Below are 27182 nucleotides of genomic sequence, written 5' to 3'. Positions count from 1 at the left end.
AGCATGACATCCAGTATGGAATGATTTGAAGACACCAAGAGATTGAGACGCCATCACTTCCCAATGGTAGTTTGTTCCAGTGGCTACTCACCCTGTTAAAACAAACAAACAAATAAACAAAAAACTGTACAATTGTGCCTAATTTGAATATCTTTCATCAGCTTCCAGCCACTGGTTCTGACTCTCTCTGCTAAAGAGCCCTTTAGTACCTGGTATTCTCTCCCCATGAAAAGGTACTTAAACATTGATCAAATCACCTCTCAATCTTTTTGATAAAGAGCTCAGTCAGTTTAGTTTAAGTCACTCACTGTAAGACATTTTCTCTACCCCTCAAATAATTTGTGGGGCTATTTTTGGCAAGCTCAATTTTTCAACATAACATTTTAAAAAGTAACACCAGAACTGGACGCAGAATTCCATTATCAGTCTCACCCATGCCGTGTGTAGAGGTAAAGTAGCCTCACTACGCCCCTGCATATAAAAAAAACCAACAAAGTCCACAAGTGTCTGAAGAGGAGGGGAAACAGTTGTGGGGCAACCTTTATTCCAAAGCTTCTTTAGTTAAGGACTCTTTTGTAAGAAAACCCTAGTATCTTTATTCTGAAAATGGAGCAGCTCTACCATAAACAGGCCTAAGTGACACATTCCTGCCACGTTAGTACTTAGAAGCTGAGGTTTACAGCGGTTTCATTTTCTTTTGAAAATGGCTTCTTTGACTTCTAAGTAACATTTTGCATCGGACAATGAAGATCTCAGTCAGGTGCATTCAGGAGATACAAACTCCACTCAGTTGATGAAATGGAACAGTAGAAATCACCCATCATTTGCAATAATGGAGTGAAAGAGCATACGGTCATCACTGAAGTACTGATAGAAAACAGAGGTCCAGGGGGGCAGCTAAACAGCACACCAAGGTTGAAAAACAATTCCTGAGCTAGAAACATGTAAAAATCCTTGGCTGCTCACATACAAATGAGTGATCCACTAATGCTATAGAGTAGGTGAACAAATGTACATTTGACAGGTTAGTCAAATTGTTCTACTGCATTGTTGGTGAGTAGTGATCTGTCTTCACTTCTCTACCCACCAAAGCAAAAATGCTTGAGAGCTGATATTTCATACATTAGAGGGTAGTAAGGCTGCACACAAGCTCCCGGGGATATGCAAGAGCAAGTATGTCATAGGAAGGTGTCCTCAAGAAGTGCCCAAAGAGACTTTTTCTGCCTTCTTATAGCCATCTTTACTTTCTGTCTTCACAATCTGCTATTCTTCATTTTTATAAAGTTCAATTCTTAACAGGAATCTCTTCCCAATCAGTCTGAGTTACATTCAGGGTCCTCAGACACCTCCAATTCTAGCACCAGAGTTACAAAGTGACTGTTTCCCAAAGCTGCCTAACATTCTAGCAGTAAGAATGTATATTAACAATTATGGCTCATTCTGACTCATGTTAAAACACTTTAACCTATGCTCAATTTAAGTCACCCACCATAATAATGTTAAAGTTAATTTGTATTTAGATGTACGTGTTAATCCATTTATTTAAAGAGGTACTTTAGGACTTATTAGCTGTATGGGAGGATTTGTTTACTAATATAATTACCAATTTGAAAATGTCACCTACCACACCTGTAATGGAGACAGGTCAAATCTACTCTACTCTGATTTGAAGTGCCCTAAATCCTACTGTTCTTGTTTCATCACAAGCATGGATTTCATTTTGTTCAATTGTTTTCCCATCCACAATAAGTTGTCAAGAAAAAGCTGAATGAATAGTAGGTGCAAAAAAGGAAAGTTTATTTGAAATTCATATCTTCTATTTACAAACAGTAGCATTTTTATACAAGATCAATGTAGGTTATTCCTTCACTGTGGAATGATCAATTTTTAGCCTGTGGTTTGGTCCATCAATATTTATATATTCTTTTATTATAAAACCTTTCAAGTACACAAGTCATTTTAGTCTATATAAGCTCTTATATTAAACTCAGCTATTGGAAGTGAAGACAATGCAAGGTGGTCGTAAAATGGCACTATCGTGATCACTTACAAAATGACTGTATTAATGATACTTTACATTTATATAGCATTTTCTCCAAGGATCTCAGAGTACTACAAAAACAGGTCAAACAGCTTTTTCCTAAATGGGAAACTGAGGAAGAGAGATTAAATGGCGTGTCATTAGGTCATATGAGTCAGTAAAAGTGAACCCACATCTATCAATTCTCAGTTCTCTACTCTCAATTTGCATTGAGCAAAGTAGCTCAGTTTATTTTAAATGGGTATTATCAAGATAACAGGTGTGACTATATGACAAGGTTGCTTATGGTGGTGGGGGGCTGAGCTCAGCAGCCTTGGGGCTCACTTCTAGTTTATATCAAACATTCTTCAAATCTCATGCTTCAGGGTTTCAGCTGGCTACCTGCAGGGGTCAGGAAGGGATTTTTTTTTTTTTAAATGATGTCCTTCCTCATAGACTCATAGACTTTAAGGTCAGAAGGGACCATTATGATCATCTGGTCTGACCCCCTGCATGCTGCAGGCCGCAAGACCCTTCCCTGGACTCTACCGTTGAAGTCCCCAATCCTGTGTTTTAGTGACTTCAATCGGCTGAGACCCTCCTGCTAGTGATCCCTGCCCCATGCTGCGTAGGAAGGCGAAAAACCTCCAGAGGCTCAGCCAATCTACCCTGGAGGAAAATTCCTTCCCGACCCCAAATATGGCGATCAGTAATACCCCGAGCATATAGGCAAGAGTCTCTAGCCTGACCCTTGTTGGCCATTATGCTATTCATGTACCATTGCTTGGTTTTCCTTGGCTACTATGTTTTATCATTAAACCATTCCCTCCATAAACTTATCCAACTTAATCTTAAAACCAGACAGGTCCGTCGCCCCCACCGTTTCCCTCGGAAGGCCGTTCCAATATTTCACCCCTCTGACGGTCAGAAACCTTCGTCTAATTTCAAGCCTAAACTTCCCCCCGGCCAGTTTGTATCCATTCGTTCTCGTGTCCACATTAGTACTAAGCTGGAATAATTCCTCTCCCTCCCTTGTATTAACCCCTCTGATATATTTAAAGATAGCAATCATATCCCCCCTCAGCCTTCGCTTTGTCAGACTAAACAACCCAAGCTCCTCTAATCTCTTTTCATACGACAGGTTTTCCATTCCTCTGATCATCTTAGTCGCCCTTCTCTGCACCCGTTCCAGTTTGAGTTCATCTTTTTTAAACATTGGAGACCAGAACTGCACACAGTACTCCAAATGAGGTCTCACCAGCGCCTTATACAACGGAAGCAGGACCTCCCTATCCCTACTAGATATACCTCGCCTAATACATCCCAAGACCGCATTGGCTTTTTTCACCGCCACGTCACATTGTCGACTCATAGTCATCCTGCGGTCCACAAGGACCCCTAGGTCCTTCTCCTCTTCCGTTACTTCTAACCAATGCGTCCCCATCTTGTAACTAAAATTGTTATTATTCATCCCCAAGTGCATCACCTTACACTTTTCACTATTAAATTTCATCCTATTTCTGATACTCCAATTCACAAGCTCATTCAAGTCTCCCTGCAGAATATCCCTATCCTCCTCCGAGTTTGCAACTCCTCCCACCTTCGTATCATCCACAAACTTTATCAGCCCACTCTTGCAATCGGTCCCGAGGTCAGTTATAAATAGATTAAATAAGATGGGTCCCAAAACCGAACCTTGAGGCACTCCACTAGTAACCTCCCTCCAACCCGACAATTCACCCTTTAATACGACCTAAAGCATCAGGGATGCCCACAGCTGGAGATGAGACACTGGACAGGAAGGACCAGGGCTCTGAGGTGACACTGAGTAGTCTCTCTCTCAGGTGCTTGGCTGGCTAGTTCTGGCTCACATGTAACTGGTGTAACGGATCACCATACGTGGGGCTCGGAAGGAATTTTCCCCCAGTCAGATTGGCAGTGACCTTGGGGGGGGAGAGAGGGAGGCGGTTCACCTTCTGCTGCAGCATGTGGATGCGGGTCACTTGCCAGGATTATCTGGCTATATCTCACTTAAATAATTTCCCTGGCTTAGGCATTGGCCTGTGGCACTTAATAGTTTAGTCACCAGTGGGCTGTACTATTTTAGTTTAATTTAGGTTGTTGGGTTGTGTACGGGTGTTGGCCTGTGATATAGAGCCAGTCCGATTAGATGATCTGGTAGTCCCTTCTGGTCTTGAATTCTGACTATGACCACATGGAACAACAGATTAATGGAAATTACCTGAACTCCGGCTGAGAGCAATATAGACTGACCTCTTCAGTTTGAAATGTTTTTGCTTAGACTAGCTCTTTTTGGTTTCTACTCTTTCTGCTTAGAAGCAATTTACCAGTCATCAATTTGTTTATCATGGTCTTCTTGTAACAGGTACATTTTACTCAGGGAGCTGCAGAAGCCTGGATTCTAGTCAGGAAATATATTTAGAAAACGAAGTGGAGATGGTATGGCAAAAGCACAATATGTTGCCATAAAAAGAACCTTAGCGTTCTTTCTCTCTAAGGCCACTGAAGAAAGTTTTATGAAGTGATTTAAGATACCCATTGTTTTAATCAGACATCAACTCCCTTAAATGACTAAAGCATAAAGTCTTTGAGAAAGTTCCTTGCCTGGTGGCACAGTGGTGAAAGGCCAACAACAGATTGCACATATAGGCCACAAAAGCCTCGAATGCAGGAATAGCACAAAACTGGTAAGAAACAGATATCAGGCTTTTATCTCTTGTAGATGCTGCTGGACCTGCAAAAGTAGAACAGATGTGGATTAGTTACATTACCACAAGCACACAATATATATTGGCTAAACAAACCTTAAAGTGAAAATCTATGTACCATCTTAATGTCTGGCCTCCTGTTCTTTTTTTCATTCAGACACTGACTAGCAACTGAATACATTTTGTCAATGGAAATGGTGTCCCAATCACTCATTTTTTCATCAACATAATCTTCAATTGTCTTTTCCTCATCTTCAATTTCTTCTTTGATACTTAACTGCAAGAGAATTTGGTAGTGTTAAAACTGTTTTGAGTAGAACAACTTTTTAAAAGGAGCAGTGAGGTTTAAACTTGTGAGTACTTTACATTTTTCTGAGATAGGGTGGGTGAGGTAATATCTTTTATTGGATCAATTTCTGTTGGTAAAAGACACAAGCTTTAAATACGTGCATGTGTGTGTGCACAGACGTAGAGGACCAAAAAAAAAAAAAAAAAAAATGCCACCATGGCTAAACAGCAGAGTAGGAAAAGCAGTTACGGGCAAAAAAGCATCCTTTAAAAACTGGAAATCAACTCCTATTGAGGACAAGAGAAAGGAGCATAATCTCTGGCAAGTGTAAAAATATAACTAGGCAGCCAAAAAAGAATCTGAAGAGCAACTAGCAAAAAGACATAAAAACTAACAGCAATTTTTTTTTTTTTTTTTTTTTTTAAGTACATCAGAAGCAGGAAGCCTGCCAAACAACCAGTGGGGCCATTGGACAATCAAGGTGAGAAAGGAGCACACAAGGAAGACAAGGCTGTTGTAGAGACGCTAAATGAATTCTTTGCATTGGTCTTCACTGCAGAAGATGTGAGGGAGATACTCATGCCCGAGCCATTCTTTTTAGGTGACAAATCTGAAGAACTGTCCCAGATTGAGGGGTCAATAAAAGAGGTTTTGGAACAAATTGATAAATTAAACAGTAATAGGTCACCAGGCCCCTTCATCCAAGAGTTCCAAAGGAAATAAAATATTAAATTACACAACTATTAACTATGATATGTAACCTCTCGCTTAAATCAGCCTCCATACCAGATGACTGGAGGGTAGCTAATGTAAAGCCAATTTTTATAAAGGGCTACAGAGGCGATCCTGGCAATTACAGGCCGGTAAGCCTAATTTCGGTACCAGGCAAATTGGTTGAAACTATAGTAAAGAATGACAGGTTTCAGAGTAGCAGCCGTGTTAGTCTGTATCCGCAAATAGAACAGGAGTACTTGTGGCACCTTAGAGACTAACAAATTTATTAGAGCATAAGCTTTCGTGGGCTACAGCCCACTTCTTCGGTCTTTGACTATATGCATCCGAAGAAGTGGGCTGTAGCCCACGAAAGCGTATACTCTAATAAATTTCTTAGTCTCTAAGGTGCCACAAAGTACTCCTGTTCTTTTTATAGTAAAGAACAAAATTATCAGACACATAGATGAACACAATATGTTGGGGAAAAGACAACACTGCTTTTGTAAAAGGAATTCGTTCCTCACCAATTTATTACAATTATTTGAGGGGTCAACAAGCATGTGGACAAAGGTGATCCAGGTAATACAGTGTACTTGGACTTTCAGAAAGCCTTTGACAAGGTCCCTCACCGACTGCTCTTAAGCAAACTAAGCAGTCATGGAATAATAGGGACGGTCCTCTCATGGATCAGTAACTGGTTAAAAGACAAGAAACAAGGGATAGGAATAAATGGATAGTATCCCTGGAGAAAGAGGTAAATAGTGGGGTCCCCCAAGAATCTGTACTGGCACTAGTGCTGTTCAACATAGTTATAAATGATCTGGAAAAAGGGGTAAGCAGTGAGGTGGCAAAGTTTGCAGACAATACAAAAATTACTCAAAATGGTAATGCCCACAGCTGACTATGAAGAATTACTAAGGGATCTCACAAAACTGGGTGACTGGGCAACTAAATGGCAGATGAAATTCAAAGCTGAGTAATGCACACTGGAAAACATAATCCCGACTATACATACAAAACGATGGGGTCTAAATTAGTTGATACCACTCAAGAAAGTAGTCTTGGGGTCATCGTGGTTATGTCTCTGAAAACATCTGCTCAATGTGCAGCAGCAGTCAAAAAAGCTAACAATATTAATAACCATTCGGAAAGGGATAGATAAGACAGAAAATATCATAATGCCCCTATATAAATCCAGGGTATGCCCACATCTTGAATACTGCATATTGTTCTGGTTGCCCCATTTTAAAAAAGATATATTTGAATTCGAAGAGGTACAGAGAAGGACAACAAAAAATGATTAGGGGTATGGAACAGCTTCCATCTGAAGAGAGATTAAAAAGACTGAGAATGTTCAGTTTGGAAAAGAGATGACTAAGGGGGGATATGATAGAGGTCTATAAAATCATGAAAGGTGTGGAGAAAGTGAATAGGGAAGTATTATGTGAAGGGGTAAACAACACAAGAACCAGGAGTCACCCAATGAAATTAATAGGCAGCAGATTTAAAATAAACATAAGAAAGTACTTCTTCACACAATGCACAGTCAACCTATGGAACTCATTGCCAGGGGATGATATGATGGCCAAAAGAATAACTGGGCTCAGAAAAGAATTACATAAGTTTGTTGTGGATAGCCATTGATGGATCTATTTGCCAAGATCATCAGGGATGCAACCCCATCCTCCGGGTGTCTCTACATTTCCCCCTGCAAGAAACTGGGACTGGACGACAGGGAATGGATCATTCAATAATTGCCCTGGTCTGTTCACTCCCTCTGAAGCATCTGGTAGTGGGAGATGTAGAGACACCAGGAATATGGGGTTGCATCCCTACGTTCGTTTAATACAAACTTAGTATAAGTTAATTATTTCAGTATAAATTCCATTTTAAATAGAAGTTGTAAAGCAATTTTCTGCTTTAGATGGAACACAAGCTGTGAACTTTTACCCAGTTAAGGCTCAACAGTCCCTTACTGAATTCCCCAATTCTCCTGTTTGCAAAACAAAGATGTGATAGCTGTCATGAGATAGCTAAATTTACTTCAGGAAATGATGAAGGATGCATGATGGAGTGTGACTGGTTCCTTTCTTTTGTTAGGAAAGGATTTTCTTCTATGGAATTGTTGAGGCCCTTTTCCCAGATGTTGATGCCATGTGTCGCCCGTGGCCCAGAGGGGTAGGATAGTACAGCTTCCTCAAAACTGGCCTTATGTTTTTCCTATTCTTGATAAGGCGCTCTCCCACTAGCTCAAGAAACAAGGGTTCCTGCATTACTCCTGAAAGAAGACTTTGGCAACTGGATGCAGTGTCAGTACCTCCTGGGTGGCAAAGCTGGGACTTCTCCAAACTGGAAACTATGGTTTATTATAAAACAATTCTGGGATGAGGAGAAAAAAAAAAAAAGTCAATACCAGTAACTGTGGCTCCCGGTTTTCATCTATTGGCGAAAGCCCAGTTATTATTTCCAGTAAAACCTACAAGAAAACCAAAAGAGGTAACAGCTAGGAAAGCATCCAGAAACAATTAACACATAAATAATTTGAAACAAAGGAACAAGATCTTCTGTTTATATTTATAACCGTTTCAAGTGCAAGTCCCTAGGATCACGGCTTGCAAAGAAGAGCGCATTTTTGGACATAACTGGCTGACTCTTGCCTCTCATTTCCCCCATTTCTGGAAGAGCAGGTGAACTCCTTGTCTTCTCTCACCCTATCCCTCCTAATGAGGTTCTCCATTTTCTCCCTCTACTGCCTAGCTGATGGGAGAAATTGGTTTGTCACCCCATCTCTATTTCTCTTCCATTTTCACCTTGTGTGGGCATTCTGTGGAGTTCTTCCCCTGACCCCATATGGTGGTGTTCATTTTTCCTATTTACCATTCCCTTCCTCCCCAGTAGGTGGTGGGTGTTTTTCGGGTACTTAAACATTCTTCCTTGTCTTTTCATCCCCCAAGCTGATAGTCAGAAAGCAGAAGTTGACAGCTCTTGTGATGCTGGATAATCTGTTCATATTTGGGTTCACCGCTTTCCTGAATAGAGCAAGGAGCACTAACACTCCACTCATACTGATTTACGAGCAAGCTAGGCATGAGGGGAATCAATTACTGTGCTTCAGCAGCACACAGCATTCAGGTTTGGGGTTGTTTGTTTTAAAAGCAGAAAAGTAAGAGAACCAGTTCCCTGTTCTAAACTGTGCAAGTGAAAACCATATTTAACATATAAATGTAACATCTTAAGGATTGTAAAGCCAGGATTAAATCTAATTGGAACGTAAGTTTGTGATCTTACACTGATGTTCCACAGCATCAAACTCACTTTTCAGCAGAATAGCAGTCACGTCACCAGTAGTAGATTTAAATGCCAGTTTTAATTAATTAGCATTTTCAAATACCTTCAAACAGCGCAACAAAACAAATATATTTACTCTTCAGGTACAAAGTGGTTTCCTTCAATCAGTAAACACGGTATATGCAAAACAAAAGAGTGACAAATGCTGGGTTTTCCGTTTCCTGAACTCTGGCTTGTAAACGTTTTTCATTTCTAACAAGGAAGCAAGTACAACAGTTTTCTATTTGCTACTCACCACACCAAAACTGAAAATATCAGATTTGGGTGTTATCTCTCCACGCAGGGCTTCGGGTGCCATATAGGCTGCTGTTCCCACAATTCTATCTGTCATGATGGTTTGTGTGAATTTCACAGATGCCCTTGCAAGTCCAAAGTCAGAAATTTTTGGCACAAATAATTCATTTAGTAAGATATTTGCACTGAAAAACAAAAATAATGTTCTCTGTAGTAGTGGAATAACTCAATGTTTTCTATCACACTTCAAAAAGCGTTTAAACATCTGTACTGAACTGTACTCACTATTTTAATGGATATTTGGAATCTGGAGAACTCTCTGAAGTTGATGATTTACTTTAGTAAGCAAAATATATGCAAGTGATCTTTGATGGGAATCTACCATAACTATCAAAACAAACTGCTCACTAAATAAACCAGTAACTGGCTGGCCAGCAGACTAATCCATGCACAAGCTCTCTTGGAGACTAAAAGGGAGCATAACTAAAGTACAGAAACTACTTAAAGGCTACTAATCCTGTTACATTCATGTCCCAAAATTCTAGGCACAGCTTGAATACTCCTCCTTTAAACTGGTCGCAGTTAGACAAGAACTGACTTTTGGATACACTCAGCAATCACACATCAGCTGTTCTACAGTGGCAGCTCAGGCCACCTTGACAGGAGCAAAGTTTTAGAACTCTAGCTATGGAAATTCTCATCTGGCCATGTCTTTGAAGCACAGACCCAAAAATAGTATGATAGAAATCTTTTGCAGGAAAAGTTCATGTCCTTGAATAATTTTTTGAAGTGATATTTTGAAGGTCTGTTTAGTCTCACTAAGATTTCATTTGTGGAGGAAAGATGAAGCAGACTTTGGAAAGAGACACCATACTCAAGAGAGAGAAAGTATGTTCACACAGCACAAGCATTAGGTGTAAAACAAAATCCAGAAAGACTGTATAATGAAGAGCAAGTTGCAAAGCCACTACGATACTTTGGAAAATGTGAAAAGATTTGGATTACTTTGCATAAAACTGTTCTGTATACATATGTAGCTGTTCTGATATTCTCAGGTAAATCACTGTGAAATAAAGTTGTCTTTAAAATGTCTGACAAACAGGCCTTGAAATCTTAGGTAAACAGTCCTGATATAGAAAAACAGAAAACACTGTGATAAGAATTCTATCAAAGTGGTATTTGTAAGAACTAGCCAACCTTGGCAAAGAGGACATACGTCACTTATCTTCTAGTCTATTCTCTTCTCTTCTCTCTCTAAAATGCACTCCATGGGAAAATTTGTGGGCATTACTGAGCATTAGCAGTTTTTACCTTTTAACATCTCTGTGAATATGATTGTTTTCATGCAAAAAGCTGATGCCATTTGCTGTACCTTGAGCAATGTTACACCTTGCACTCCAAGGAATTGGTGCAGTGTCATCCTTAAAAGAGAAAGGGGGGGGGGGGAGAGAGTGAAAAATACATCAATATATGTATTTTATTTACAAATATGGGTCCCAAAAGAAGAGGTAGATCTATGGAGGACTAGTTAGTACATGTTCCTTTATTCTTCATTCACTACATCAGTTTCCACTCTCCACCCAAAAAAAAATGTGCTTGTAATGGTGACTGAGAAGTCTGAGGTCTGGTCTATGTTCACAATTTAGGTCAACACGTCTACAGCGCTCGGGGTGTGAAAAAAACCTATTGAGTCCCACAGCTATGCCTACCTCATCCCCGCATAGACATGGCTAGCTCAATGGAAGAATGCTTGTGTCGACTTAACTACTGGGGGAGGTGGTGTTCCTCTGGTGACAGAAAAATCCCTTCTGTTGCTGTAGGCTGCATCTACACTATGGTGCCGTAACTGTGCTGCTATAGTCCCTGTAGTGCAGACATGATCTGATTTCTGATCCAGGAACATTTCTACTCCTGAAAGGGGAACACAATAATCAGATACAGACAAAAAAGTGTCTGCACCTCATTAGAAGACAGATGAAGGCCTCCTAATGCTGCATTAAACTCTTGAATAGCTGTACAGAGGCCTGATCCCAAGTCAATGGAAAGACTTGAAATCAATGGGAGTTAGGCATCTAGTGGGATTGTCAAAAATGCCTAGGTGCCCATCTGCATCTTAAGGCACCTAAATACATTTTAAAACGTGGCCCCTAGTGACTAAGACACTTGTGTATCATTAAAATGGGGGTGGGGAGGAAGCATGAAAAAAGTAAGAAATTAGAAGCAAAGTTCATTTTGCTTCTGTCTCCTTTTGTGTCTAAAACAGGAAGCTAGCTCAGTGGTTTGAGCATTGGCCTGCTAAACCCAGGGTTGTGAGTTCAATCCCTGAGGGGGCCACTTAGGGATCTGGGGCAAAATCAGTACTTGGTCCTGCTAGTGAAGGCAGGGGGCTGGACTCAATGACCTTTCAAGGTCCCTTCCAGTTCTAGGAGATAAATAAATTAATGGTGATATCCTATTTATTTAAGATTACATAGAGTTTAGTAAAGAGACTATAGTCTATAAAAAGCTGGTTTCAGAAACTCAAAGAATAAAAATTTAAAAAGCTTGCCTCTGCAATCTCAAAAGACTGATTATCTTTAAAACAGAAGATATAGAAATATTATTTATATCACTGGGACATCGATCATCACTCCACTTGAGGCCAATTAATTTCTGTGCTAAACGGATAGCAGACACTTTAGATTTTAACCATCCCTTGTGAGTCCCTCAGTACTGATAGAACACAGCAAGCCCCAACAAACAATTCTATATGACAGATCAAGATCTAAACTCCAGAGAGTAGGTTTGGGATGCCAAATAAACTTGAGGAGACACTGTTTATCAATAGGTCATTAACACTTTTTCCTTAACTCTCAAGTGACCTAGGGAAGAGGAAACATTTTAGGATAATTAAAGACCTGACTTTGTAATTAGGGCAAACTCATTTGGATGTATTAAAATCTGAAGTGATAATAATCTGATATGTTTAATTTCTCCTGCATTGCTTTCAACATTGGTCTGACAGTTTTAGATGCTTTCAGTAGGTCATTTTAAAGACTAATAAATGTTTCTCTCTTTCTTCACATGGGTAGCAATATATAGATTTGTCAGGTTACATTTCCTCTGCCCACCCCTTCTTATTTTAAGAACTGCATTAGATTGTTTCAAAACTTGCTCTTTATTGCTTTGATTTTAGCTACATACCGGCAATCGCCAAATTGCAAAACGAAGAGCTAACTACATTGGCAACAATTACATTCTAGATTTTATTTCAGCCTCAGCAGTCGCAACATCACGTCTACACAACCAGAACAAATTGTTCCAGTCAATAAACATGAATGACAAAGTGAAAAGCTAACGTTCCTCCATTAAATGATTGCAAACGTACAATTTACCAGCACAAGATTTTCACTTTGGTTCATGGCACTAATTAGGCTGGGAGAATGGGGACATTTAACTCCTCCCATCCGTAGCCCAGTCAGCCACCTACGGAAGAGGATTGGCATGAATTCCCCTTGTAGTGAAGGGGATGAGCCAAGAAAGCAGTGCCAACTACCCAAGGAGTTCTTGAAAGTCAGCAAGGATAATAAACATTCCGACAACCACCCATTTCCCACTCTGGTCATTGGATGGAGAAGCCTTGGGGACATAATAGGGAATAAGCTTGGTCTCTCCCTTGCATGCAAGGTCCTGGCCTATTTCTGCCTCCCCTTCAGACTAGGAGTGCTCTGCCCAGCTCCCTCTTTCCCTAGTGCTGATTCTTGAGGTTACAGAGACAAATAGCAAAAGATTTTCACACATACCCCTTCCAAAGAAAGAGGCTTGTCTACAAGCCAATTTGCACCAGTTTAAAGTGTTTTTTTGGTTGTTTTTAAACAGGATTTATTTACAAAGCACAAGTTTGTACACCAAGACACTCAGGGCTTGTCTACACTCAGATGTTGCATTAGTTTTAAGTCCGTTTTTAATATGATTTTACTAAACTGATACAAATCTAAGTGGATACTTTTATAGTGGGTTAACCCTGGTTTATAATGGCTTAGTTTGGGGATTGCACCAGTTTAACTAAATTTGTTTAAAGTCACACCTTTAATAAAAACAGTGAGATTGTCTTTTACACCAGACCGTATTTCAGTTTAGCTTGATCAGTTTTCTACAGGATTAAGCTAAACTGAAATAACCTACTCTTAGACTAAAATAAAGAATATCTATAAGCAGACTTGCAGTTTAAAAAAAAAAAAACTAAACTAAAAAAAAATCAATTTTTTAAAAATCCCCAACAAACACCTTTTCTGAAACTGGTGCACATCTGTGTGTAGTCTAGATTGGCATTTAAACCACTGACATAGTGGTTAGCTTGCTTATTTCATGTCTACATGTAAAGTCTATTTAAAAGTTACATTATAGTTTTTCTTAAATGATTAGATTTTCTTAGACAATTGTTTCCCTCTTGAGACTAATGCAAAAGAAACCAGTCACCAATGTCAGAAAGATGTGATCTTTCAGGTCTTTTCCTGAACAGGAAGTTCTTGAGATGAATGTGTATACTGTCATTTTATAATCTTTGAATAACTAGTTTTATTACTAACCCACTATTTTTTGTTGTTGAAGTCTTCTAAAGGGGCAATACTAGATTATGGTTAGAAGGAAGTTATGCTCATTTGGCGCAGCACTGTACTAGGAAACTACATGAAGTAAGAAACATTTCTTCTCATGTTTATACTGTAAATTATATCTGTAAATCAAACTGACATTTCTGTGCCAGCTAACATTTTCTCCCTCATGTAGGTAGCTGCACACGTGCCAAAGACGGATGGCATTTATTAGTTACTAGGAGGCTCAAGCCTACAGGATAAGTCATTTCCCTAGATCAAAAGGAAGAATTTTACTTACAGAAAATATTTATTGCTTAAATACTACTCTTCTGCTTGCTAAGCCTGGTTTACAGTTTTTGACACTGACTCCCATGTTCTGGAATTTTCAACTGATGTTACAAGGACAGAGACTAGGGCAAGAAACAAAGACTTAGATGCTGTATGCCTGACAAAAAATGGTTACAATGGACAGGGTGGGAAAAGAGCAACTTATCACAAAAGATAATGGCATCATTCATAGAGCAATCTATTTAAAAACCAAAGAACTCTGGCACTCACTGATAACAAAAGTTACAGGTTTTTAAACATTTCACAAAACTTTCAGACTTTTTTCAGTCTCTCGGGGAGCTGCCATTTTTCAGACAGGTTGTTAAAGACAATGGTCTAGCTTGTTCTAATTAATTAATTAATATTATATCTGATCTCTTAATAAGTTAAAATGTTTGTATAAAATGTTAACTGTATTTGCCTACCAGCTGGAACATAGTAGAATATCATAGCTTGACCACTTCAAATCCATTAGTGTCTCAAGGACATTAGAATAAACTTCTAGTCATTGACAGAAGTAGAAGACAAAGTTAGAAAAGTAATAATAAATCTCACTTACCAGACAAGCCAGTCTGTCAAGCAATGAACCATTGGGCATGTATTCGTAAACCAGACAGGGCTGATCACCATCACCTGAGAAACCAAGCAGTTCTACTAGGTTCTCATGTTGACATCTGTGGCAAAGAGAAACCTTAATTATTAGTTCTGCTGCACGATACTTCTAACATTTAGAAAAAAAAGTTTAGTCCTGTTAGTGGTTTGGTATGGATTACTGATTAATAAGACATCAGATAACTCAGCTCAATTAGTTTATTAATCAAAGGTAGATCAGCATAACCAGAGAGGTTCATACATTATCAATCTGTGGGAAACAGAGTTGTAGCAGTTCAGTCCGTCTCAAAGTGAGAGCTTAATTTGACCTATAGTTATAGTCCACTTGTTTATGACAAGTAGAAGATTAATATACCTTACTCCCCTTTTTTTAAATCTAGCTTCATAACTATTTTTCAGGATGCAAAGACATCTGTATCAACCATATGCAACAACATTCCAAGTGTTAGTAGACTACAGAATACAAGTTGCAGGTAGAGACATGAACTGTTTTGTGCTCATGGTACCCAATACAGTGTGCGTGTGTGTGCGTAAAACATTCCTTAACAGAACATACATTTTATTTCTGACACACTCCACACATCTGGAGAACAAACATTGGAACAGTTTAACCATTAGTAAATTTCTACAACAAAGCTTAGCATGATTACAAAGCATTCTAGGAATTCAGTTCATAGTTTTACAACTTAGCCTTAATGCAAAGCATTTTGGAAATACATGACATTGGCTAACAGCCCGCAAACCTGAAAACTCAATGGGACTACTAAACTGTGTAGAGTTAAACATAAACCTAAATTTTTATCTTGAACAGAAAGGATCCACAATAGTTTTGCAATGTTTTCATTTAACAGTTTCCAAACTATCCCATGCAAAACTACAGCAAGGAAACCCTAAGGCAGAATGCTAACAAGGAGAGCTCTGCAAATGTAGGTAGTCTATACCTACAGTTATGCTAAATTTGCATGACTTAGTACCTACTTTGCCATTATTTTTATTTCTTGATCAAACTGCTGTTTCAGATCTTGAATGCTTACATCAACCATCTACAAAGAAAATATTAGTTCTCCATTAATTTTGTAGGTGATATTACATACAAAACAAGTTTATTGCAAATCTTACTTGGGGACACCTCTTTTTGTAAACATCCTTATCACAACATCTTTGCTGACCCAGAAAGACAGTACTGATTTGTATTCAGGTGGTTACTCTCACAGATGCAAACACCTCGCCCCTCCCCCCACCCAACCAACATCCTCCTGTAGAAACTGATGGGCAGCCTCACCCATGCCCACATGCTTGCAAGGGAATTTCCTATTTGCCACTGCACTGGTCATTGCATTTCAAGTCCTATTTAACAGAACGTTTTCCTCCTGTATTCATGCTAATGGGGAGGAAGGTTGCTCTTGTGAATAAAACACAAGAGTAAGAATCAAGAAATCTGGGCCAAGATTTAACAAGAAAAAAAAATCAGATGCCTAAAGTAAGACTCCTAAATCCATGTATAAGCACCTAAGCTGAGCACCTGTTGAAGTCAATGGAAATTAGTTGGTGCTCAGCATTGGGGGATGGGGGTGGAAAATTAGACCACTTCCTTAGTCCATATTTAGGCACATGTTTTAAAGTCATGGAACTGGATCCTATTCTTGGCACTATCAGAGATTTCCTTTGTGACCTTACAGAGTCACAGTTTAAGGTCAAAAGCAATCACCAGATCATCTAGTCTGACCTCCTACACACCAGGTCACTAAACCCCATCCAGTTATCCCTGTATTGAGCCCAACCAAAACATTACAGTCCTCAGGAAATTAAACTACTGTGTACCACAGGCAGAGAATAGGAGCGAATGAATGCACCATTGCCAGAGGCCCCTTCAATGGCAGGGAATTGATTTGATAAAATAGACCCAGATGATCCTAGCAAGCAACCCCTACCTATGCCACAGCAAAAAAATGATGTCCCTTGCCAATCTGACCTGGTGGAAAATTACTTCCTAATCCCAAAAATACCTATCAGTTTGATCCTGAGCATGTGAGCAAGACACACCAGCCAAGCATCTGAGAAAGAATTCTCTGTACTGCCATGGAGAACTGGCCCACTGCATACCATGTCCCATATCCAGCTGTGGCCGTTTCTGATGTTTCAGAGGAAGAAGAAAACAAAACCTAGAACTCCCTGCAGGTGACCAGCTGAAATCCTGAAGCATGAGATTTAAGGAACATAAAACACAGGACTGGAAGGAACCCCATGTACCACTGAACTCAACCCTTTGCCCCTGCAGGTAAGCCCATCATACCATCTCACTCTTAAATGTATCAAGCTCTATCTTAAAACTAATTAGGTTGTTTGCCCCCACTAGTAATATTGGGAGGCTATTCTAGAACCTTACTTCTCTGATGGTTAGAAAACCTTCTAATTTCTAGCCTAGATGTATTCATAGCCAGTTTATACCAATTGTTCTTGTGACAACTGTTTCCTGTAAGTTAAATAGCTCTTCTCCCTCCCTGGTTTTTACCCCCTTGACTAAATAACTTGGCTTCTCTGCAACAGGGACTTTTTTCAGGGGTCAATGGAGGATGTTCTCTCCATTTCCCCCTTGCGGATGGTTACAGTGTAACATTTATAAAATAAAATTTTGCCACTACTTGTGATGGAATTATTGACACTATATAGTTATTCTTTATCATTGTTACACAATATTCTCTTGTTCTTTGAAATACTGATTAGAATGACAGAATTTCTTTAGGGTTTTCCATACAGAACTTGCAACGGTCCCCTTAGGGTACGTCTATACTTACCTCCGGGTTAGGTGGTAAGCAATCAATCTTCTGGGATCGATTTATCGCGTCTTGTCTAGACGCGATAAATCGATCCCAGAAGTGCTCGCCGTCGACACCGGTACTCCTGCTCCATGAAAGGAGTATGCGCAGTCGACGGGGGAGCCTGCCTGCCGCGTGTGGACCTGCGGTAAGTACCTTGTATTTTGAACTAAGATACTTCGATTTCAGCTACATTATTCACATAGCTGAAGTTGCATATCTTAGTTCGAACTGGGGGGTTAGTGTGGACCAGCCCTTAATAACAAAAAAAAAGTAAGGCTGTAGACTTCTCTCCCCCTTAAATTTTCAAATCCTCCACAGCTAAGATGGTGGTCTGGACACTGAGCCTCAAAGGCCTGCGATAAAAAGCAGCAGTAAAATATTAAGGTAATATCAGAACTCTTACAGCGTTGTAGAAAGACATTTATTCCCTTGTATGACAGATCAGTTTTACTGTATGTGTTTGTAACCTGAGTGGTCCCACTGATTTCACTGGGACCACTGGTGGGGGAAGAGGGCTGCAGAAGTAGGCTCACATTGTTCAGTTTACTAAGAGCTACAAGACTGCACCCTTGGAAAGAAATCTGGGGTCCTACACACAATTCCGGCAGCTGAACCTTAACTTAAGATATTTTACTCAGTGTTTCAAGATGTAGCAGCACAAAAATGCAGATAAAAGCTTATCTTTTTCACTTCCAATTTGAGACAAGCTACATTCTCCTCCCAAAATAAACATGTTAGTTGCACTGTTCTTCTGAATACCCATGAATGACCATGTAAATTACTTTAAAAGCTAAAAACACAGAACAATATGTACTAACCAATATTTTTCAAGAACTGAAAAGATTCTTTCCTTAGTAATGCAATCTTTTCCCATTTAGAAAAGGTTATTTTTTTTTACTGTGTGGTTTTTAATGGAACTTGAAAAATGAGATATCACAGCATTATTATTTATTTCCTTGATTTATAAGATAACTGGATCTAGGATGTCAACATAGCAGCTAGATCACCTGTTTTTCCTCTAATTGCAATACTGTGCTTAATAATACAAAAATAAATATTTATACTTAACCAGCAAATTTATAATAGATAAAGGTAAAAATATTAATGGAATGTTTATTTAGCTTGTGGGGTCACTCATCCAGTAATGAGGTAGAGAGCTTAAAACAAAAAACAAACACACACTAGACACATCTGAAGCACAGAATCACAGAAATCAGAATGGGAAAGACTTACAAAATCATTGCTCCAACCCTTACCAGTACTGGCTTATTCCTTACAATAGTTTCTTGGCCTTTAGAAAACTCTTTTTAAAAATGGAGCTTTCACATCTTACCTTAGAAGCACCTAAGTTGAACGAGGATAAAGTTACAGAGACTACCCATTCTGAAACTTCAGAGCACAAACTGATCACCAGGCCAAGAAAAACTTCACCTCTACAATTTATCTATTTCAGTTGCATACTACTGCATCATCTGGTATATACCACAGTACATGAGGGAAGTTACAGTCATCCTCTGAAACATCTAATATCGGCCCCTTCGGAGACAGACATCTCAGTAGATGAGCCATTAACCTCTTTTATAGCAAAACCTATGTTACTAAAAATCCCAACAGGTGACTAACATTTTGACGAAAGAATAATGCATTTAAAAAAAAAAAAAAAAAAAAAGAATTCAAATCTGAGAAAGATTCTCACCCAACTGAGTTTTCGATGATGTCAAATTCTGGAGTATCCCCGTCACTTATAAAAATACTGAATATGTCCACTTAAAATACACACTAGTAACACCATAAAGCATATGACGCTCATACAAAATAGTTATGATAACTTACAGCAGCAAGTTTTTTCACTGCCACAATTTTGCCATCGATGTAGCCCTTGTACACAACTCCAAAGCCTCCTTCTCCCAGTTTATTACCTCCAGCTGATGTAGGTCGTTCATCGAAGTTGTTTGTAACATTTTTCAACTCATGGAACCAAAAGCTGTGGAAACCTGAAATAAAGAAACATTTTGGATGGAACTGAAAGGTCAATTTTTTATGTAAGCCACTTCGCATAAATGTACCTATCTCCCTGCTTTAGCTCTATTTAAACAGATTTCCCAGAGTACAAATAATGGCATTGTGGAGCTTTAATTTTGGATTCATTGCAAGTTTTAAGCCAGAATTGCTCTCTCTGAGTAGACACCAGAAAGTAAGAAAAGCAAACAAATTACAAGTGAGTTAGTTATTCTTTGATAACTTTGCTCACTACTTGCAGGTACTTTGAGTACAAATATCTTCCAGTTCCTTGTGTGGAAGAAAACAGGTATACAGTCAATTCAGTTTTAATTTTAGAGCTCAGGAGACTAAAGCGTAGCCCATGAACCAAGTACTCCAACAGTCCATCCTCATCACTAACGCTGATGTAGAGCACATTGGAATTAGAAGCTTCTATATCCAACACTCCACCTCAGTGGCCTTGTTAATATCAAGATGGAGCATGCTTACTGAAAGTTTGATCGCCACAGGCCAAAATCCTTTTATGCAGGCAGTACAAAAACTGGACAAAGGGTTGGAGGCTTCTTACAGGGACTTGCAAAGGCATATCAAAATCTGGCCCCTTGGTTGCTATACAGTAGAACCTCAGAGTTACGAACACCAGAAGTACAAACTGACTGGTCAAGCATACCCATCATTTGGAACCAGAAGTACGCAATCAGGCACCAGCAGAAGCAAAAAAAGAAAATACAGTACAGTACTATTCTAAACGTAATCTATCCAAAAAAATAAAATAAAGGGAAAGCACCATTTTTCTTCTGCATAGTTAAGTTTCAAAGCTGTAGTAAGTCAATGTTCAGTTGTAAAACTTTTGAAAGGACAACCATAACATTTTGTTCAGAGTTACGAACATTTCAGAGCTACGAACAACCTCCATTCCTGAGGTGTTCGTAACTCTGAGGTTCTACTGTATGTTCTTTTTACTTCTAGAACTTGGGTAAAGGATATGTGCAATGATGGAAGGCGGCAGCAGCTGAAGCTGCATTTAATTTTACCAAAGTGCATACCTGTGTCACTAAGTTGCAGACTGTTGTTCTCTTGAGGTAAGCAGGAAGGAGCTGAAAGTTGTCCCTCACTACTCTGAGCTAAAAGAGGTGTTGCAGATATTACTGGTTTTTCCTGTACAGGCATAGTTTTATGTATAGGCATAGTTTCTTGTGAAGAAAGAGGTACCGTAACATCATCTGCCACCCTAACAGCATCTGCAAATGAAATTAAAAATACATTGAAGAGTGCTGTGACACAGAAAATCATAGGTTATGTAGCATCAGCATTTAGTAAAGGCTGACAGATATCTAAGCGTCACTAAATGTGACATGTTCTGTATGTGTCTAAAATTTAAAACTATATGCCCCTTGTAACGTCCTGAACAATTGCTTTTAATCTTTATTATTAAAAAAAGTAAGTCAGGAGAGATGTAACCTCCTTCAGTTATCATTTAAACAAGCTAGTCATTTCATTTCTTTTAAATAGATTGCTACGGTGAAGTTACAAAAGATCTGTGTAAATGAAGAATGCAATATATAGATACCGTGGAGAACAGAATTACCTGGAAGCAGAAGGCTAGCTGGTGCTAGGAAGTGATTCCTGGTCAATAGTTCCACAAGATCACCAACTGTACAGTTTGATGTTCCCCAGTCATAGAGTAATTCACAGGTGGGGCTCTTTCCTATCTTTATTAGCCCTTCAAATCTCCTTAAAAGACAAATTAAAATCAAATTACTTTTTTAAATAAGAAGTGACCTACAAAGACTGGGAGGGATGGGGAGGGGGAGGAGGTGAGAAGGAGGGTAATAGGTTTGCACCCTTTCTGTGTTTCTTCATGGCATAAGCAGGAGACCTGAAAAGTTTATTAAAAAAAAAAAAAAAAAAATGAAAGAAAGAAAGAAAGAAGCAGCAGCAGCTTTCTTTTGTTTATACCTCATATTTTAATGGTAGAAAAATAAATCCTTTTTTCCTGTTTTTGCTAGAGGGTCCTGCTGGAAGACCCAGGTAAGTCAACTGGGAGCCTTCTCAGCCCTCAAATGAAGGGGAATGGGTTTGGATTTTTAGCAAAGAGAATGTTTCTTCCACCTGTTTGTTAGGTGTTCCAGTTAAGAAGCTGTTAAGAAATTTTAGACAGCTTGACTAAATCCCTCAGGTAGGTTTCACTTCCTTGGTATTCATCATATCATACAACTAGTGCTTCAGTTATTCATAAAGTCTTCCAGAAAATGCAGGGTAACAAGACCTAATGTAAATAACAACAAAGAATACACATGCAGAAACAAAAATCTCTTTCATCAGAAAGATCACAAACCCAATTTTAAAATATGTCTGTGAAGATCATTTGAGTATTCTTCCAAATACACACAATACTGCTGCATATGTGAACAACTACATGGTGTGTTATCAAAATAAAAATAATTCTTATAATTTTTGTTCCATTTTGACTTTGAGTTTGCTTGGACTATTTAACTTGAAAGGGACAGAAACTGAATTAAACTTGAACCTAATTAAATATCTTCACTGCTTTATTATTATTATTATTACAGAAAGGCAATTGAGGCTTTAGTGTTAAAAGAGTACTAAAAATACGTAACAATTGGACTTAAAGGGCCTACTGATATGGTTCAAGGGCTATGTTAAAATCATGCTTTGTAAAGAATAGAAGATATGGAACCAGAAATTAAGGAACCAAAGTTGGTGTGTTGGACATTATAATAGTAGACAAAATAATGAGGGGATGGGCAATTCCACCCCTCACTCCCTTTTGGGGTCCTTAAAGAAGGAGACTTTACGTGAATAACTTAAGTAAGAGACTAAACAATCAGTTTTTTAAGTAAAGTAAAATGGCTAATAGCCACTGATGGACCTATCCTCCATGAATAAGGATAAGATTTTGTCATGGAGGTCACGGATTCCATGACTTTCAGAGACCTTCGTGACATTTTTTGCTTCTGCTTCATCCCTGCAGCTTTAAGCGGATGTGGCCCCCACAGCTGTCAGCAGCTGCCTCAGACAGAAGAGGCTGGAGCTGTCAGTCCCTCCCCTTATTTCAGTAAAAGTCACAGGTTTCCATGAATTTTTGTTTATTGCCCGCGATCTGCCTGGGACTTTTACTAAAAATAACCATGACAAAATCTTAACCTTATCCATGAACTTATTTAGTTCTTTATTGAACCCAGTTATACTTTTGGCCTTCACAACAACCCCTGGCAATGATTTCCACAGGCTAATTGTGCATTCTGTGAAGAAGTACTTCCTTTAGTTTGTTTTAAACCTGTTGCCTATTAACTTCATCGACCCGTAGTTTTCTTGTGTTATGTGAAGGGGTAAATAACACTTCCCTACTCACTTTCACCAGACATTTGTGATTTTATAGTCCTCTGCAATATCCTCCTTAGTCATCTCTTTTCTAAACTGAACAGTCCCAGTCTTTTTAATCTCTCCTCATATGGAAGTTGTTACAAGTCACAGGAATAAGGAAGTGACATCTACATTAAGTCACTCAATTTGATTAAAAACAACAAATCTATTTTCTCTTGACTTTTATACAATACCTTATATGCATTTGGTTGTATCTGTTTTCGCCAGAAGGGTCTTTTATATCTACTGCTAGCGTCTTCCATCCTTCTTGTGGATCAATGAAATCAGCCAGTTGCATCATGAGTTTATAGCCAATGCAGCGCACGTATGTTGAAGGAGTTATGGATTTGCTCATCTTCCTAACAAATACATTGCATCCTTTTAATACAGGTTCTTAATTAAAACTACAATTGACATATGACTCACTGTTCTCTCGTTTAAATTCACTGGTTTTTTATCGCACCATCGCCTGCTTTCATCTTCTTGGTTCTTGCCACTACTCTTTCCCCCTCTTTCTTCCAGTTCCCCTGTGTTAACATTTATATTACGGTACTAGAAGTCAACTAGGCCAGAGCTCCATTGAGTTAGGTGCTATATAAACATGTGCAGTCCTGCATTAATGTCCATCTCCAAGTCCCTCCCAGGTAGCTCACTTTCCCCACATCCTCTCTCATCTCAGTTCCACATCATGCCTTCTGCCCCAAAATAGGTTTTAAAAGTTGTACATACTCCACTTACTTCACCATGTGACATTATTGCTACCCCCGTCAGGCTTGCCGGGCCATAGTACATTGCATTGGGCCCGCCTCTCTCTCTCTCTCTCTCTCTCTCTCACACACACACACACACACACAGCAGTGTCCGACTGCCACGGGACTTACAGCGAGTGCCGGTAAGGCTAGGTCCCGGGCCTGCTGGATCAGGCCTCAGACTGAACTCGCTGGGACAGGAAGCAAGTGGTCTCTGGGTATCTTGTACAGCGCCGCAACTAGGGCGGGGCGAGCGGGGCAGCCGCCCAGCCTTAGAGCCGCCGGGGGCGCACAAATGGGGCGGTGCGGTGCGGGATCGGGCCCAGTGGCATCAGCCCCCCCGTCCCGCAGGATCGGGCCCAGCAGCGTCCGGCCGCAGCCCAGGGCGCTCGTGCCCCCCCAGCGTTGCGGGCCCAGTGTCCCGGGCGGAGCAGGCTCACCCGGCGCTAGGACCGCAGCGGCAGAGCTCTGGGTGCCCCGGCTGGTGCGCTGGGCGGAAGGCGGAAGGGCCGCGCGCCGGCCGGAGTAGGTAGGAAGTTGCTACACCAAGTGCCTGGGAGGTGGGGGGCACCGGGCTAGGGCACCGGGGGGCGGGGAGACGGGGGCGCGAGGGGGGGTAAGGAAGAAGGGTGGGGGAGATGGGGCGCGGGGGTTGGGGCGGGGGGCGCGCGGGGGGGGGGAGTTGGGGAGAAGGGGAGCGCGGGACTGATACTTGGATGGTCTCAAGTGAGGTTAAAAGCTGCCTGTATTGATGGCTTGGTTGTGAAAGCACCAGACTCTGCGGATTTCTATGTAACATTTTGATCAGCGTGGGGCTGTTTATTTGTCAAAGGAAAATGCCGCCCAGAGACACCGCAGTAAAAAGGCTCTTTCTTTGGACAGGTGCAGCAGGGCTGTTGTGAATTAACCTGTTAAGCACATCCAGTCTAACAGAAATCTAGTGCAGCAGATGTAATAAGCAAGGAGTAAATGCAACAATCCTGGTTTGTTCTGTGTCAGCCTCTTGCTGTGCTGCTCTTTCCTAGGCCATCCCCCGTTCCTAGCGTTACTGTGCTTCTGATTTAGATTGATTTTGTAAGCTCCTCAGGGCAGCCCTCCTGTATTTATCTACCTGTAAATGCTCAGCTATATCACGTTTCACTGAAAGATCTCAAAGCACTTTACAAAAATGCATAAGTGCAATTACATATGAGAAAACTGAGGCACAGAGAGTTTAAGCCCAAGGGGGATGAGGTGGACGAGGCTTTCTTCCGGCAACTAACAGAAGTTACTAGATTGCAGGCCCTGGTTCTCATGGGGGACTTCAATCACCCTGATATCTGCTGGGAGAGCAATACAGCAGTGCACAGACAATCCAGGAAGTTTTTGGAAAGTGTTGGGGACAATTTCCTGGTGCAAGTGCTGGAGGAACCAACTAGGAGCAGAGCTCTTCTTGACCTGCTGCTCACAAACAGGGAAGAATTAGTAGGGGAAGCAAAAGTGGATGGGAACCTGGGAGGCAGTGACCATGAGATGGTCGAGTTCAGGATCCTGACCCAAAGAAGAAAGGAGAGCAGCAGAATACGGACCCTGGACTTCAGAAAAGCAGACTTTGATTCCCTCAGGGAACTGATGGGCAGGATCCCCTGAGAGAATAACATGAGGGGGAAAGGAGTCCAGGAGAGCTGGCTGTATTTTAAAGAATCCTTATTGGATTGCAGGAACAAACCATCCCGATGTGTAGAAAGAATAGTGAATATGTCAGGCGACCAGCTTGGCTTAACAGTGAAATCCTTGCTGATCTTAAACGCAAAAAAGAAGCTTACAAGAAGTGGAAGATTGGACAAATGACCAGGGAGGAGTATAAAAATATTGCTCAGGCATGCAGGAGCAAAATCAGGAAGGCAAGTAACACTTGGAGTTGCAGCTAGCAAGGGATGTTAAGAGAATTAAGAAGGGTTTCTTCAGGTATGTTAGCAACAAGAAGACGGTCAAGGAAAATGTGGGCCCCTTACTGAATGAGGGAGGCAACCTAGTGACAGAGGATGTGGAAAAAGCTAATGTACTCAATGCTTTTTTTGCCTCTGTCTTCACGAACAAGGTCAGGTCCCAGACTGCTGCACTGGGCAGCACAGTATAAGGAGGAGGTAACAAGCCCTCTGTGGAGAAAGAAGTGGTTCAGGACTATTTAGAAAAGCTGGACGAGCACAAGTCCATGGGGCCGAATGCGCTGCATCCGAGGGTTGCTGTCTTTTGTGGATGGCATTCTTAGCCACTTATCTCTCCCTATGCATTGTACAGGGAGCAAACTGAGCTTTGTGGATCATGGTGTGTTCCTGTCCTTTTCTAGGTGCTGTGACACTCAGCATTGCAACACCTAAGTCCCTTTGTGGATCCCACCCAAAGTACTTCACAAAAAGGGAGTAGCACCATTATCTCAATTTTTAGATGGAGAAATTGACCAGGCAGAGTGCCTTGCTGCAGTGATTAGGACTGGGAAGCAGATCTGATTCCCAGACTTTTGCCTAGCCCAGTCCCTAGTTGCTATCAGTGCTCTTGCTGTGATTTGCACCATTACTGCAGAATTCTGCCGTGGGAAATGCCAGGTATTAATTATTGCTATTTGGATGTCACTTTTTCCACTTGCACTTTCTATCCCACAGCCCCCGTGCCTTTGCTGATGGAGAATCATGTCTTGCTTTTTTGACACTTTTAGACTGTTAATTTGCTTTGGCTTTATTATTTCATTGGAAAAATGAAACAGTCCAAAGCCATTTCTTTTTGTTTTCCTTTCCCCCCCAGATCTCCTCATCCTCTTGATTTGTAGGTAGAACACAGGGGGCTTAGATAAGTGTGTGTGGGGGGGAGAGGTGTTAAAATCTGTACTTCAGACAATACAATGAGGAAAATAATGAAGCATGTGAAAAAGGAGGATACCTACTTTATCTGATACATGTTTTAAAAGGACTGTGTGTGTGGTGGGAGCTGGACTACTAGTCCTGGACTAGCCAAGGCCTGCTGTAGAGAATCACATTTCATTTCAATTCCCCAGATGAAAAGGTGATGCTGGCTAATCTAGACATTAAGACCCCATTTCAAAACTCAGAGTCAATTAAGCTCTCTTCTCTTCCCCAGCCCATGGGCCTTGGTTTGTTGTTATTAATCAGGAGACAGGGAAATTGCTTTCACCATAAAACTTGCACTTTCTTTGCTGGAAGCAAAACACTGATTTGATTTTGCATGATGGAAGAGGCTTTTATGCCTGTTGGACACGAGTGTGGGAATGCCTCCCAGAAGAGAGCTGTTTAGCACAGCTCCTATGGGCTAGGGTGGGAGAGACAGATTACTAACCGAGTAGGGGGGGTCCAGCTGGAGTTCCAGCTACAGTGGTGGATTCCAT

The 27182-nt window shown here is 40.4% G+C and overlaps 2 protein-coding genes across 5 annotated transcripts in view; one reads left to right on the top strand and one right to left on the bottom strand.

The window, feature by feature from the left end:
* Positions 1 to 1775: 1775 nt before the first annotated feature.
* Positions 1776 to 24280, bottom strand: IRAK4 (interleukin 1 receptor associated kinase 4). Of its 2 annotated transcripts, none has more exons than XM_054024733.1 (12): positions 24244 to 24280; positions 23249 to 23413; positions 21256 to 21401; positions 20714 to 20908; positions 19500 to 19660; positions 15826 to 15890; positions 14795 to 14909; positions 10646 to 10755; positions 9336 to 9519; positions 8166 to 8228; positions 4868 to 5026; positions 1776 to 4775 (listed from the first exon to the last, which is right to left on the bottom strand). In XM_054024733.1, exons 2-12 carry the CDS (start codon positions 23407 to 23409, stop codon positions 4743 to 4745), a joined length of 1392 nt encoding a protein of 463 aa, XP_053880708.1. In that variant the 5' UTR covers positions 23410 to 23413; positions 24244 to 24280; the 3' UTR covers positions 1776 to 4742. The 2 variants fall into 2 exon arrangements, with proteins under 2 accessions (XP_053880708.1, XP_053880701.1); XM_054024726.1 differs by lacking the exon at positions 24244 to 24280 and adding an exon at positions 23936 to 24025.
* PUS7L (pseudouridine synthase 7 like) overlaps positions 23893 to 27182 on the top strand; it is a 21882-nt gene continuing 18592 nt past the window's right edge. Inside the window, exon 1 of one of the 3 annotated variants that reach the window (XM_054024713.1) lies at positions 23893 to 23946. Coding sequence is in view for 1 of the 3 variants with exons in the window: in XM_054024695.1 (XP_053880670.1) it covers positions 26382 to 26388 (7 nt within the window). In the remaining 2 variants the exon portion in view is untranslated. Of the gene's footprint in view, positions 23947 to 24244; positions 24333 to 26146; positions 26389 to 27182 lie in introns of those variants that run through there. The other 2 variants (XM_054024704.1, XM_054024695.1) reach the window with 2 other exon arrangements.

Source organism: Malaclemys terrapin, chromosome 1, assembly GCF_027887155.1.
Source record: "Malaclemys terrapin pileata isolate rMalTer1 chromosome 1, rMalTer1.hap1, whole genome shotgun sequence".
Lineage (NCBI taxonomy): Eukaryota > Metazoa > Chordata > Testudines > Emydidae > Malaclemys > Malaclemys terrapin.
The sequence above is the reverse complement of the archived record's forward strand: the minus strand, read 5'-3'. Positions and strand labels throughout refer to the sequence as shown.